A 13402-nucleotide genomic window follows, 5' to 3' on the forward strand; every position below is an offset into this window, starting at 1 on the left:
ATATCTGAATTCAGCATTAAAATCTCAGTTTTATTTTGATTAATTTTGTATCCGCCAAAAACTTTGAATTGGCTGAATTCAGCTAACGTCCGATCTAAGGTGCCTATTAGGATGGCGGACGGACCTGCGTCCGTCCGCCACCCCCGAGGTGGAGGGACCGTCCGCAGGGGCAGCGGCGGTCCCTCCGGTGGTATTAGGATGTGACCACCACCCTGGCGGTCACAGCCCCTATATTTAACATTGCGGCGGGTGCTGTTTTAAGCAGCACCCGCTGCAAAGTTAAATATGCATGCTGTGCATTTGCATGCACAAAGTGGTAGTTCATCTCACCCCCCCTCAGCACTATGGGGTGCCCTGGACCTGCACCCAAGGTGATCATCCCCACCCCGACAGTGAAGATCCACCGATCAAAAAGTTCCAATAATCAGAAATACCAACAAATTCAATCTGCAGTATCCCTGCTAATCGTAAAGAAAAAAGAAAAGTAAAGAGAGGAAGAGGAAGAGGAAAAAAGAACACAAGTACTACTACTCCCAAAATCATTATGCAGTGGAAATCTCTTTCAACAAGTCCTGAGCCTCCTCAATACGAGAAACCATGTGAAATTTCCCTGGGTTTGGATTGTTGCGCGATGGATGCCTGATCTCCCTGTGCTTCGAATAAATATAGGAGCTTCACAAACTCTTTACGTCTGTGAGCCGCTACCGCAGATATAAATGGGAAGATCCGACATTTGGTCCCCTCGTTAATGGTAAACTGCCTCTGCTGAATTGCTTTTGTCAAAATATTCCCTTTTACTCTAAAATCAGCAAAGTTAACCAAAATTGTATGGGGGAACTTTGAATTAGGAATGGAGTGGACAGGAACCTAATGGGCCCTAGTTAATGTTAAGTCTCCTGTAAAATCCGGAATCACCATTTGCTTGATAAAAGAGTCTGCCCACAGAAGACTGTTAGTTCCCTCCATCTCCTCAGATACCCCAACAATCCGAAGATTAGATCGCTGTGAATGATTTTCTAATTCTTCGAGCTTGTTCTTAAGGGCAGTTTTATCTGCCATCACCATGTTGATTTTCTGGATCATGGAACCCATCTGGTCCTCCAGTTGGTGTATCCTTGATTCAGCTTTCAGAAATCTTGCGGGGATACCTGCAACTGATTCTTCGATTTTTGCCAGACGGAGATTGAGAGCATCTATCTCAGTTTCCTGAGATTTTTTCACCTTCCAAATCTCATGTAATATAAGATTACATAGAGTTTTAATTTCCAGCTGTTGCGTGTTGAATCCACTGGTAAAAGATCCAGGGTCATCTTGTAGCTTTTTATTCTGGGGACTGGCTATTTGACCTAGCCGTTCCAGATCCTGCTCCATTGATGCTCTAGAAATTTCCTGGGATGTTTCCTGAGACTGCAGGCATCTCGGTAGGTTCTGTTTTAAAATGTCAGCGGGTGGGAATTGATCAGAAAGCAGAGGAAGGAGAGATGGAGCCAGTGAACCTGCCTGGCAATCCGGCGAGCAATCTTCCCCCGAATGCATAACCACCATTGGGGTTGAATCTTGAACCATCCCCTGAGAAAGTGGGGATATGTGTAACCTCTCCAAAGAATTAATAGCTGTTACTTCTTCCTTTTCTGCTGGCGTAGCTACCACGCCTGAATTTGAGTGTACCAAATCTTGAGCAGCTGGTAGCTGAGTATGCTTTTTTGTAAACAGTGGGAATTCTTTATACTCTTCAGCTCCAATTTTGTTACCCCAAGATTTAGTTCTTCAGTATGCCCATCTCTACAATGTTTGATCCTTTCATTACCTGAATAGGATTGTCTCCTTATGGATGTAGCTTGGACTGAGGTCCAGTTAGATCTTCCTCCGGAGCTCTCAAAACTTGAATTTATGCCTGATAGATTTACTGTTTTTAGTGCCTTAATCAGAGAAACTGTCTCTTTTGCTTGCATTAGACGTTTCTTTGCTTTCAGCCCAGTGGTCGCCTCTACTTTAGCTACTGCATTTACATGTTTCAAATGTCTCCCCATCTTGCTGAGATTTCTTGACTCCTGGGGGTTACGTAGCAAGTATCCTGAGTCTTGACTCCCACGGATTTTGCTATAGAATAGCCATTTTTTCATTCCTTTTTTACCACCTTGCTCCCCTCGTTTTTCCCCCTAATTTTGCCGAGTTTGTGATGCAACCAGCATCCAATTTCAAATCTTGGGTTCACAAAATTTGGGCCAATTGGACAATTTAGGCAAATCTTGGCATCCACTCTCAAAATTGCTTTTCCTTTCTTTTAGTTTTTACCACAGCGCTTTCATCCTGAAAGCAACAGGTACAACCCCTACAGAGCGAATACCTCGTCTCCCCTTACTGCATTTGCTTTTAATTGAGTCTTTGAACAGTTTCCTGAGGGGCATCTATGCCTTTCTCTTTGCAGTTTTATATACAGAACATAAATACGGGAATCCGGAGGTAGGCACGGTAACCCTTAATTTACCAGAGGGAGTCCAATAGTTTCCTGAGGCATTGCTCCTTCCTCCCCTGCTGGAAATCCACAAACTGCTGCACCTTGCCTTTCCCGCGCTGCTCTCTCCCTTCGTATTCAGCACACAACGCTCTTACTGGAGCTCTGTGCTGCCTTAATTAATGAAGTTGCGCTGATCTCCAGCCACCAGCCAGTGTGGAGGAGCCGCGCGCCTTGCCTTTCACCAGGATGTCCACTCCCGCATTCCTCCTTCAGCACATCCTTGCTGGAGCCCAGAGCAGCCCAAGCCTGATTCAGTGCTGACTCGCCGGTCCGTTCCTGAGCGTTCCTGAGCGTTTCCGGTGCTTGTTAACCTTTGACAAATGACAAAGGCAGAGATTGTTTAGCATTTACTGCTGCCAACTTTTGCCATGTTCGCCATGTTCGCTTTCACCGTGTCCACCATTCAGTCTCCACTACGGGGGAGGGGCATCAATCACCTGGAACTACGGAGAGGCAGGAATCTCAATGTGGCTTCCAGAGTCTCTCCAGGTCTTTCTCCTGCTCACCCTGGTGCTGGTAGCCCTGTACATCACCAGCATGTGGCTCCTTGAGTATCTCAGGTCTGTGGCATCAGCCATGGGTCAGGGTGGACTGGCTTTTAGGGAAATCAGGGATCCACAAGGTAGGAGTGTCTGGGCAAGTCCAATCGCATGACAGGCTTCTGTCTATCATTTGACTCAGCCCCACCAGCATTCAAGAAGCATTGGAGTGTGTTTGCTTCACATTTGACTCTGCCCCCGGCCTGTCTGTGTGGCATCGGTCTGTGTTTATCCAAGGTCTCGGCCTGACATGATGTTGTGCCAGAGCTTGAGGCACTGACGTGTGTTCTTCTGATGTGACTCTTCTCCAGGCCTAAAGACAATCAGGAGCTCTTTGCTGTGCTGGAGTTTTAGAGGCACTGACCTGCATTCTTCTGATGTGACTCTGTCCCAGCCCTACAGACAGTCAAAAAGAGCTCTCCTCAAGAGTTTTAAAAGCCCTGTTGTGTGTTCTCAAAGTGCCGGCTGCCTTGCTAATGATGGGAGATATTCATAAAGCCCAAAAAACAAGCCATATACTGATTACATTTGATTATGGAATCTATCAGAAGCAATCTTTGATTTTATTTCATTACAAAAAGGCGACTTCAGTTGCCTTGACAAGGTCAGCCTAAACCTGCTAGGGGAGGAGAAAATGGAAACTCTGCAAAGTACCTCAAGTTTCCTTCTTGAGTCAAAGTTTGCTACGGTGTAGTCGGAGGGCCTTTTTTCACCCTCTTTCTTCCTTTTAATGGTCTGTTTCTATCTTTTCCTGGTGCTGTTTGGGGTACTAAAGTCTTGGAGAGCTTTGCACCGTGCGGGACTGCAACAACTACCTTAGAGGTGCATAACTCTTTCGGCGCTTCCATCTGTTGAATATGCAATCAAGGGGTGAGAGGGCTGAATGTGGGAGGGGAGGCGGCTGCCATATGCAGAGCAGAAGAGACTGTTTGAAGGCAAGATCCTGGGCTCTCTGAGTGACATGATGACTCCGCATTCCTGCTCCATCACAGCATCTCAGTCAGAGCACGCCTTGTTAATCCGTGGCAAACGTAGTATGAAATGATTACATTTGTACAATCCTGGTGGGAGGATGCTGGAGACTGAGAGGCCACTCATAATAGCCTTTTCTTGAAACGGCCAGAGGAAGTGGCTTTTTGGGGTCAACTATAGTATGTGTGGTGTGGGCATTGTACTGTGAAAATCGCCTGCCCAGTAATGCTAATGACCAATGCAGTTGTCGAAGGTTGTGCGCTGGTAAACTCCTCCACTTTGCAGATGACGGAGGTTTTGCTGAACTTCGCGTTCCAAGCGGAGCGCGGAGTTACAAACGCTCTGTGAACTCCGCCAGCGGAGCGGAGTTTCACGCACACCCTTAAAAATGTGAAACCAGTGAGCAGCCAGCAAAGAAGAGCGACACAGGGGTGAATGAATGATAAACAGCAGGCGGGAATGATGTGGTTTCAATGAATGCAACAGGTCTTGCAGCAGCGCATGCGCACTGATGCTCGACCTAAAAAGACGAAATGAGCATGTTCAGAACTGAATTTTCACCTGTGAAATGCCCAAAAATGTGAACATGTTTCTGATAAGTTCTCAAACGTTTGTTGTGTTCTGCCCCTAGGGAAACGTCCTCTCCAGATTTGGCAATCAGCATTCAGAATCTTCTGAGTAACCAAACACAAGGAACATTTCAGCCAAAATCAAAATAATCAGTGTCAATATTTACCTTTTTTTCTTCCCCTTCCGTGCCATTTACTGCAGTAGTTTCAAAGCACTTAATGCCAATCGACTGCCGGAAGCTGTCAGAAGCCATCGGGAAGCTCTTGATGAGTGACAGACAACTTCCACTCTCTTAATGACGGCTCTGGGCAGGAGGGGTAGGCGGCCTCCCAGGGACGGCTGCTGCCCCCTCCCAAGGCACCAGCTTTTGACAGTGCGTCAAGAATATCGATAAATCCAGATTTCAACAGCTCGTGAGATTATTCTCGTGGGTCTGTGGTTTATTGACACACCCGGCACCGCGAAAAGAACTGACCAGCAGAAGATGGGCAAAAACAACGTGACCTGGGCAAATGACCAATTTCAGATGTGCCACCCTGCACCCTTCTGCAGACAGGGCAGGGTGGTATATAGATTTTTTCTCATGGAATCTAATGAAGAATAGAATTTAAACACTGGTTTGTGTATGCCTGACATTGCTAAAGTGTTTCCTTTTTTCTTTTCAAGGTTGTTTCCCGAAACTGTTTTCGAACCTGAATTTCACCGGAAATGATTTGAAGAAACTCCCAGCAGATAATGCCACAGCCTGCCAGGACCTGTGCACCGACTCCTTGGACTGCCAGCTCTTTTCTTACACTAACACTTCCGGAACTGGGTGAGTGTGAAACAAAACCTACAGAAGGTAACATTGTAATACTAATCGTTATTGCTTGATTCATTAAAATCATTGCAAACACAACATCTTATATCACCAAGAAAAAGACATTTTCATTACAAACAAAACATCTTCTCATCACATAATGTAAAATAACTGTCACATAAATACAATTTAAAAAGAGAAGGTAATGTTTACTCCACAAAGCACCAGGCTGCTTGAGTCCGTGCACATATATCCCAGGGACTCAAAAAAACTTAGGGCCTTGGCGGAAGAGTTAGAGCTTGGCGGAAAGGACCGTAGCGGCAGATCTGATCCATCTGTCAGACGGGCGGTTATCTGTCCTCCATATCTAGAGCTTGACCTACAGGGCCGCCTTCCGTCATGGATGGAGGAAGGTCTGTTGGCTGAACATCAGTCATTGGTTGTAGGTCCCTCATCCTCTATTGTAGGACATCAATCAGTCAATGCAGGTATTGTAGACATCTGCCTCCAAATGTAGAGTTGTCCACCGTTAAAGTGGGAGAAAGGGTCCCTCATGACAGAGAACAGCAGTAGTGGATGGGGTTTCCGACAGCAGAAGTATCCTTCGACATTGATGGACATGTCTGTCAACATCCACCTGTCCCAAATCTACTCACCAACAATATCTGCTGCTCCCCCTGCGAAAGACACTCCTCAAACCGCACAAACTATTGACCACTCACTTCACGAAGCACCAACAGCAGAACTATTGAATAAACACTGCTTGAAATGCCTGGAAGAAGAGAATACAGAATCTTAGAAAATGAGTTTACCGGAGTTGATGAATGAGACACCAGAGGAATGTGGGCCAGAATCATTGATATGGTGGATGCTGTATCCAATTTTGCCGGGGAAATTAGGAGTAGTGGCAACCCCTCAAAAACTATCTTCTCTATATTGAAAAGTCTAAAACAGCAAAGGGTCCCGGCAGTGCTCCCTATTTCCTCTAATGAGCAATGTGAGGCTCTGGCTACTTTCTTTGTTGTAAAACTGGATAACATTTATCTGTCCTTCACTCAAACTGCTTGGAGCTCTGACGCTGTCCTGGGTCCGACCCCTGCTCATACGTTGGATTCATTTCCGCAGGTCTCCTTGGAGGAGCTACGGTTAGTGTGTTCCAAGATCAAATCCGGCTCCCCTTCCGATCCTCTCAAGCCTGACCAGTTTATGCAATCGCTACCTTTGTTCTTGTCACCTCTAAGACAGGTGATTAACAACTCTCTGTCTAGTGCGACTGCCCCTAATTCTTGGAAGCAAGCAGAGGTGATGCCTTTGCTTAATAAGCCCACTCTGGACGCTGCCAAATTGGAAAATTATCAGCCGATCTTCCTTCTTCCTTGTATTGCTAAAATCACTGAGACCCATGACCATTCCATTCTTGCTAGATTTCTGGAAAATAACAACTGTCTGGACATCTCTCAGAATGGCTTTCGTTCAGGTCACAGACGGAGTCGGCTCTCTTGGCTGTCACTAAACATCTTAGGCTCGCTTTGGATGAGGGACATACGTCGGCGCTGATTTTGTTAGACCTCAGCTGCGTATGTGACATGGTCTCTCATCTGATCTTGTTACGCAGGTTAAATGAAGCAGGCTTTGTGGGCCCAGCTTTGACCTGGTGTGCCTTCTTTCTCTCAAATAGGACCTTCCAGGTTATACCCCCCGTTCGCCTCTACGTTCCATGCCAATGAGCAAGGGGTCCCACAAGGCTCCGTATTGAGTCCTTTGCTTTTCAATGTCTACGTTCAACCTTTGGCAGTCTTGGCACAGAGCAGAGGGCTCACCATTGTATCATATGCTGATGATACACAGCTGGTGGTAGCCCTCTCCTACAACACTGGAAGTGCAGCATCTAAGTTTCGGGAAGATCTCACGGCTGTTGCGGAGTGGATGACTGACAACTGTCTCCAATTAAACTCCAGCAAGTTTGAGGTCCTGCTGGTGGGTAACCATCAAGAGCTATGGGGGGAAGGGTGGTGGCCAGCCATACTGGGTTGTGCGCCTATTCCTAAGCAGGCGGTGAAAGATCTTGGAGTCTAGGTGGATTTGGGTCTTAGTTTCCAGCTCCAAACCAAAAAAGTTGAGTGCCCTGCTTTGTCATACTTAGGGGGCTTAAACCGTTGCTTGGGTTCTTTGACCCACCAGTCAGGCAAATGATCATCCAGGCCTCCATTCTAGCAAGACTTGACTATGCCAATGCGCTGTACCTAGGGGTGAACAAGCGCGAAACTCTGAGATTACAGAGAGTCCAAAACGCTGTGGCTAGAACCCTGCTGGGCCTCCCCAGAACCTCCCCTACCTCTATGGCTATCCGTCGGTTGCACTGGCTTCCTGTGGCTAACAGAGTGGAATTTTAGGTCCTCTGTACTGCATTTAAAATCCTCAAACTTTCCTCTCTGGCCATCTTGACCAATCTGTTGTCACCTTACCACCCTACGCGCCAGCTTCGCTCTACTGGACAACACCTGGCGATGGTGCCTCACATGAGGAGGGTACGGTCAGGCGGACGCTCTTTCCGTCTTTTGGCTGCCAAGCTTTGGAATGCTCTACCATACTCCATTCGTGCCATGGAGAATTACTTGGCCTTTTGCAAAGCTTTTCTCCAAAGTCTAGTGATTTTTCTGACTTCCAGCCTCTATGTTCTGCTTCAGCGCTGGGGCGCCTCTTTGCTGAGGCACATGTGCTCTATACAAAACATATTCACATAACATAAAATAACAACACCAGATGCTCACAGGAGGACAACCGCAAGCAGTGGAACAACCTGGGGAGAAGAGTGTATTCCCTCACATCCAAGCAACACAGAGAGACCCACTAACCAATGGTGGATCTCCCAGGCTCCTCATTGTCTGGGAGTAGAAGGTGTTGTCCATACTTCACACTGTAGGCTTTTGAATTGCAGGAGACTGGAAAGTAAACACAAAGGGATGATGGACGGAGCACTGAACTTTGCAGACTCTCACCCCCAGTCACAGATCTGGGTTGAATCCATCATCATTCTTTAGCTCACTTCTCCACCCCAGTTCAGACCAAGCCATATGCAAAAGGCCTCTCATTTTTCGACTCCACTACTGGCAATACAAATGTGCCCCATGGACATCAGTCAGTGCAAGGATGCAGACCTCATTTCAATAGGACACTCTCCCATGTAACTTAAATTCACTCAGGTGGGCAGAGTTTAACCAGGGGCAGAGCCAACCAGGCCGTCCTACCTGTATTAGGTAACAATATCAAATCATGAGTTCAACAATGAGGGGGCAGAACATGGACATTTTTGTTTTTGTTTACATTGTGTACACATAATTAACTGCAGAACCACAGGGAATGTGTGGCCTGCACTGTGGGGAGCCTATTGCGTGTGATGTATTGTTAAAACTAAAATGGTACTCCATCCCCCTTGGCTAAGCGCAGTCAAACTGTTAATCGGCCCTCACAGGCACATGCATCAATATTGCATTTTGCGATTCCTTAATTGCAAAAAATAAGGAATCGCAATTAAGGAATTGCAAACTGCAATGCATCAAGAAATCGTTATAAAAATAGCGATTTCTTAAAATTCCTTAATTGCGATTCTCTAATAGAGAATCACAATTAAGGAATACTTCCCCATCCATTCCTATGGGCCTAGAGGCCCAAATGAATGAGTGGAAAGACATTCTTAATTTGCAATTCACCATTAAAAATTCGCAAATTAAGAATGCAATTTCAAGGGGGCAGGGGTGTCCAAAGGACACCCTGTTGCACCCCTGAAATCTGCTTAGGAATACATTTTGCACACTCACATGCCCCAAGGGCATGTGTGTGTGTAAAATTGGACTTTGAAAAATACACTTTAGTGCATTTTTCAAAGTTTTCGCAAATTACCATGAAGAGCAACTTCATGGTAATTTGCTCCCCTTATTTGCGAATAGTTTGATGCATTGCATTTAAGGAATCTCAATTTGATATTCCTTAAATGCAATCACAATTTAAGAAATCGCAATTTTGCGATTTCTTAAATTGCAAAAATAACAAAAATGTTAATGCATCCCAAAAATGTGAATTGCATTCGCAAACGGACGAATTTTGCGATTCGCACCATTTGCGAATGCAATTTCCTTTGATGCATGTGGCTGTCAGTTTCTTAGCAGTGTTGGTGAGTGCAAAACTGGGGCTTCTTTCTTGTATTGAAGCATTGGGCTGTTCCCCTTCAGTTTTTCACATAGTTTTTTCTCCACACCTTTCTTTCCAGCTCTCAGTGTTTTCTGAAGTTCACAACAAAGATCCCTTCGCCTCCTTTTATTCTCACTACAAGCGGTATGATGTCTGGGTTCAGCCAGAGGGACTGCTGCAGTGGCGTGGCCTGTAAGTGTACAAATACACACATGAGATCACCCTCTGCATGGGGGAAATGTCAATGCTCAAATGTTAGAATTTACTACCACAGAGATTATTTTTTCAGAGGAGGGGATCGGTTCTCTTCATAGTGGTCCCTAATCTCTGGTTTAAAAAGATAACAATACAGAGAGACTGTGGTAAATTAGCTAGTGAATTATGGTCAAATCAAATATAGTTGAAACAATTTCTATTCAGTTCCCCTTAGAGACACAGAGGTGAGACAGAATTTGAGTAATTTACCTTAAACATGGTTGTATTTAATGAAAAATAATTTTCAAAAAGACTTGGGGGCATATCAACAAGGCCTGGCATTAAAATTATCGCTGCTTTAGCGTCCGTTTTTGGACGAAAAGTGGAGATAATGTTATCGCCCTATCAGCATGGACACGCTAACGCGTGAATCCATGCCAATGAGATGCGAGGAAGGCGTTCCTGACTGAAATTCAGTGGGAATAATCGCCAACACAGCTTCTCCCTATCAACTAGGAAATCGCTAATCCGTCTAGCGACATTTAAAGTACCTCTAACTGGGTATATCATCGTTTCCTTACACCTTCTAATTTCCCGACTTAGCTATATGTATCATGGGAGGTGGATCATAATGCTAAGTCCACATCTCCCTATCTACAATGTCTTCCCTAACGCTTTGTTTTATCGCTGGTAATCCTGCGATATTGCCCCTTATCGCCTCTATTGCCGGGATTTCTATTGCCTCGATGACGCACATTGTTAATAGTACGCTGACCGGGCGATAGAATCAGGCGATAGACGGCGTTAGTATTGTGCACGCTAAACGCGGCTAGCGATAATTATCGCTGCCGCTTGATGATATGCCCCTTGATTTTAAAGTACAGTTCTCAATTGTCTTCCTGCCCAAGGTAAAATAGCACAGTCTGAGGTTTCCCTGCCAAACTGCTACTTTGCGCATTGCAACTAGTATTTTGATTTGTTTTTAACATGCTAATTTTGTATTGTATTAATGAATTTGATTAATAAGGGCTTCATTTGTGATCAATGGGCTGTACTGTTTGTTAATTCCTTCCTATCTGTTTGAGTTTGCTACTGGTCTGAAGGGGAGCTCGGGCCCGTTTTTACTCTTTGGGATTGTTCCTCTAGAGTCGCCATCTTGGTAATGCGCTCTAGTTGTTTTGTGACTGCTGCCATGCCCTATTTAAGCTGGGTTGATTGTGGCACAGACGTGCAACCCATAGAGGGAACAATCTCATGTTTCCCTGTCAAAATGCTATTTTGCGCTTTATAACTAGTATTTTATGTTTAACTTTGTTTTATTAAATTTTGGCATTGTGGCAGGTACATTACTATTCCCACATACTCCCATGATGTACATTGCAGATGGACCCCAGGTTACGTCCCTTCCTCCTTATTGCGGCTCAATGTAGCAAGAGTTTGTCGGGGTCTCAATTGTCCATGGGTGCGGGTGGGCCTAAGGCCTCCCCAACTTAGTCGCTCTTCCACCCCTAAGATGCCAAGAAAAAACAACAAGAACCCCCACTTGCACTCCCCCCTGTCCCCAACCGGTGTGCCGTGTCCATGCCTTCTTAGGCCCTTACATGAGAGGACGACCAAATGTCTAATTTCCAGGCGTGTCCCTTGGGGGTCAATGTGTTGGTTAGTCGCACGAGGCGGAGGTACTTTGGGCAGGTAACTTCATTAAATTCCGTTGATAGGAGTGACAGGATAGGCTGCCAGACCATGTTGATGGATGCCGTAGCCTGAGTGAGAGTTGCTAGTATGCGTTCCATTCCCACTATATACCATAGTTTATGCAGCCAGCCCATGTGAGTAGGCCGAGTTTGTGTTCCCCAGAGCAATAGGATGGGTTGGCCAGCCGCTCCCATGGCTAAAACCATCTGTCGCCCCCTGGTGGACTTCAGTGGGAACGTGAGTGCATTGGGCAGTCCTAGAAGTGTACAGGCGGGGAAATTGAGAATTTCGGTATCGAAGTGTTTGTCAATGTCATTAAGGACTGCCGTCCAGTAACCCGTGACGTCTCTACACTCCCATATTAGATGGGTCAAAGTGCCCTCCTGGTCACATCCCCTCCAGCAAGTTGGGCTATGGTTAGGGTTGCCCTTGTTCAACCTGGCCGGTGTCAAATAACAGTAGGTCGCGACCTTTACCGCTGTTTCCTTGCTGGCAGTGTTCCTGGCCGTGTGGTTGGCCCTGTAATATATAGCTTGCCATTACTTTTCGGTAAGGCTCCTCCCCAGGTCTCTTTCTTAGCGCTTCTGGCTGGCCGAGGGACGCGAGGCGGCAGGCGGGCAGATCATCTTGTATAGTTCAGTTATCAGCTTTCGGTCTGACTCCTTGGTAAGGAGCCATTTTTCAAAAGCTTTCAGTTTCTTACCAACTAGGGGCTGTATTTTGGGCTGTGTCAACCAAAGTCGAATTTGAAAGTATTGATACCGTTGGGGAGCTTTGATGTTGTAAACCTGTGTTAAATCGGATAGCTTAATGAATCCCTCCAGATCGAATAGATGGCCTGCGGATCTACAGTCTGTAATCCGCCACTGCTGAAACGCCCCCCCCTCCATCCCCGGGGTAAATTCAGGATTATCAAACAAGGGTGTTAGTGGTGAGGGAAAAGTGGTGAGTCCCTTCTTAACCGCTACTGTGTCCCACACTCGCATCACTGCACGAGCGATGGGGGAGATCTGAAGGTAGGCTGGTCTATCTGGGCACTTTAGGAAGGGTATCTTCCAAAGCGATGTTTGCGCCATCGCCCTGTCTTGAAAGAACCATCTCTTCTCCGACTTGGGCCGGCTCCATTCCACCAGGTACCTTAATTGCACTGCCTTAAAGTATTGCAGTAGGTTTGGGATCCCCAGACCCCCCTCGCCCGGAGGTCGGTAGGATAAGTCTCTACGCATACGTGGCCTTTTCCCGGCCCATATGAAGTGTTGCACTGCTTCCAGTAGCTTTCCTATGGTGCCCAGAGGGGGGATCACCGGGATGGTCTGAAAGATATAGAGGAGCTTGGGTAATATGGACATCTTCACCGCAGCGATGCGACCAAGTAGTGAGAGGGGTTGTTTCTGCCATCTCCTTAGGTCACCCTGTATCTGGGAGGTGATATTTGTGTAATTCAAAGTGACCGTCTGCTCGGTGGAAGGGGTTAGGACTATCCCCAGGTATGGGACTGAGGCCTGGTTTTGTAAGCCCTCGTAATCAGACGATGCATCGCAGGCTATTTTTGTATTATTGCCCAGAAGGAGGAGCATTTATTTCCCCATATTTATTTTGACGCTAGATACCCTCCCAAAGGCCTCGAGCTCCCTCAAAAAGACAGGCACTGATTGTTTAGACTTCTCCAGCACAGCCAAGATATCATCTGCGTATAGGCTAAGTGTATGTTCTTCCCCCCCAAAGGTGATGCCTGTGATGTCGGGGTTATCACGGATCCTCTGCGCCAGAGGTTCTACATAGAGCGCAAAGAGGAGGGGCGAGAGTGGGCAACCTTGCCTCATGCCTCTCTCGATGTCGAAGGGTCTGGAGCCTGTGGCATTGACACGAATAGTTGCTCTAGGTTTGTCGTAACAGCTGGCAACCCATGCCTTGAAGCGATTTCCG

General features: G+C 46.4%; 1 protein-coding gene across 1 annotated transcript in view; it reads left to right on the forward strand.

The window, feature by feature from the left end:
* The first annotated feature begins 2983 nt into the window (after positions 1–2983).
* LOC147725643 (plasma kallikrein-like) overlaps positions 2984–13402 on the forward strand; it is a 147076-nt gene continuing 136657 nt past the window's right edge. Inside the window, exons 1-3 of the mRNA XM_086964473.1 lie at positions 2984–3140; positions 5266–5413; positions 9666–9778. Coding sequence (XP_086820599.1) covers positions 2984–3140; positions 5266–5413; positions 9666–9778 — 418 coding nt within the window. The remainder of the gene's footprint in view (positions 3141–5265; positions 5414–9665; positions 9779–13402) is intronic.

This window comes from Lissotriton vulgaris, chromosome 3_2 (assembly GCF_964263255.1).
Source record: "Lissotriton vulgaris chromosome 3_2, aLisVul1.2, whole genome shotgun sequence".
Classification (NCBI taxonomy): domain Eukaryota; kingdom Metazoa; phylum Chordata; class Amphibia; order Caudata; family Salamandridae; genus Lissotriton; species Lissotriton vulgaris.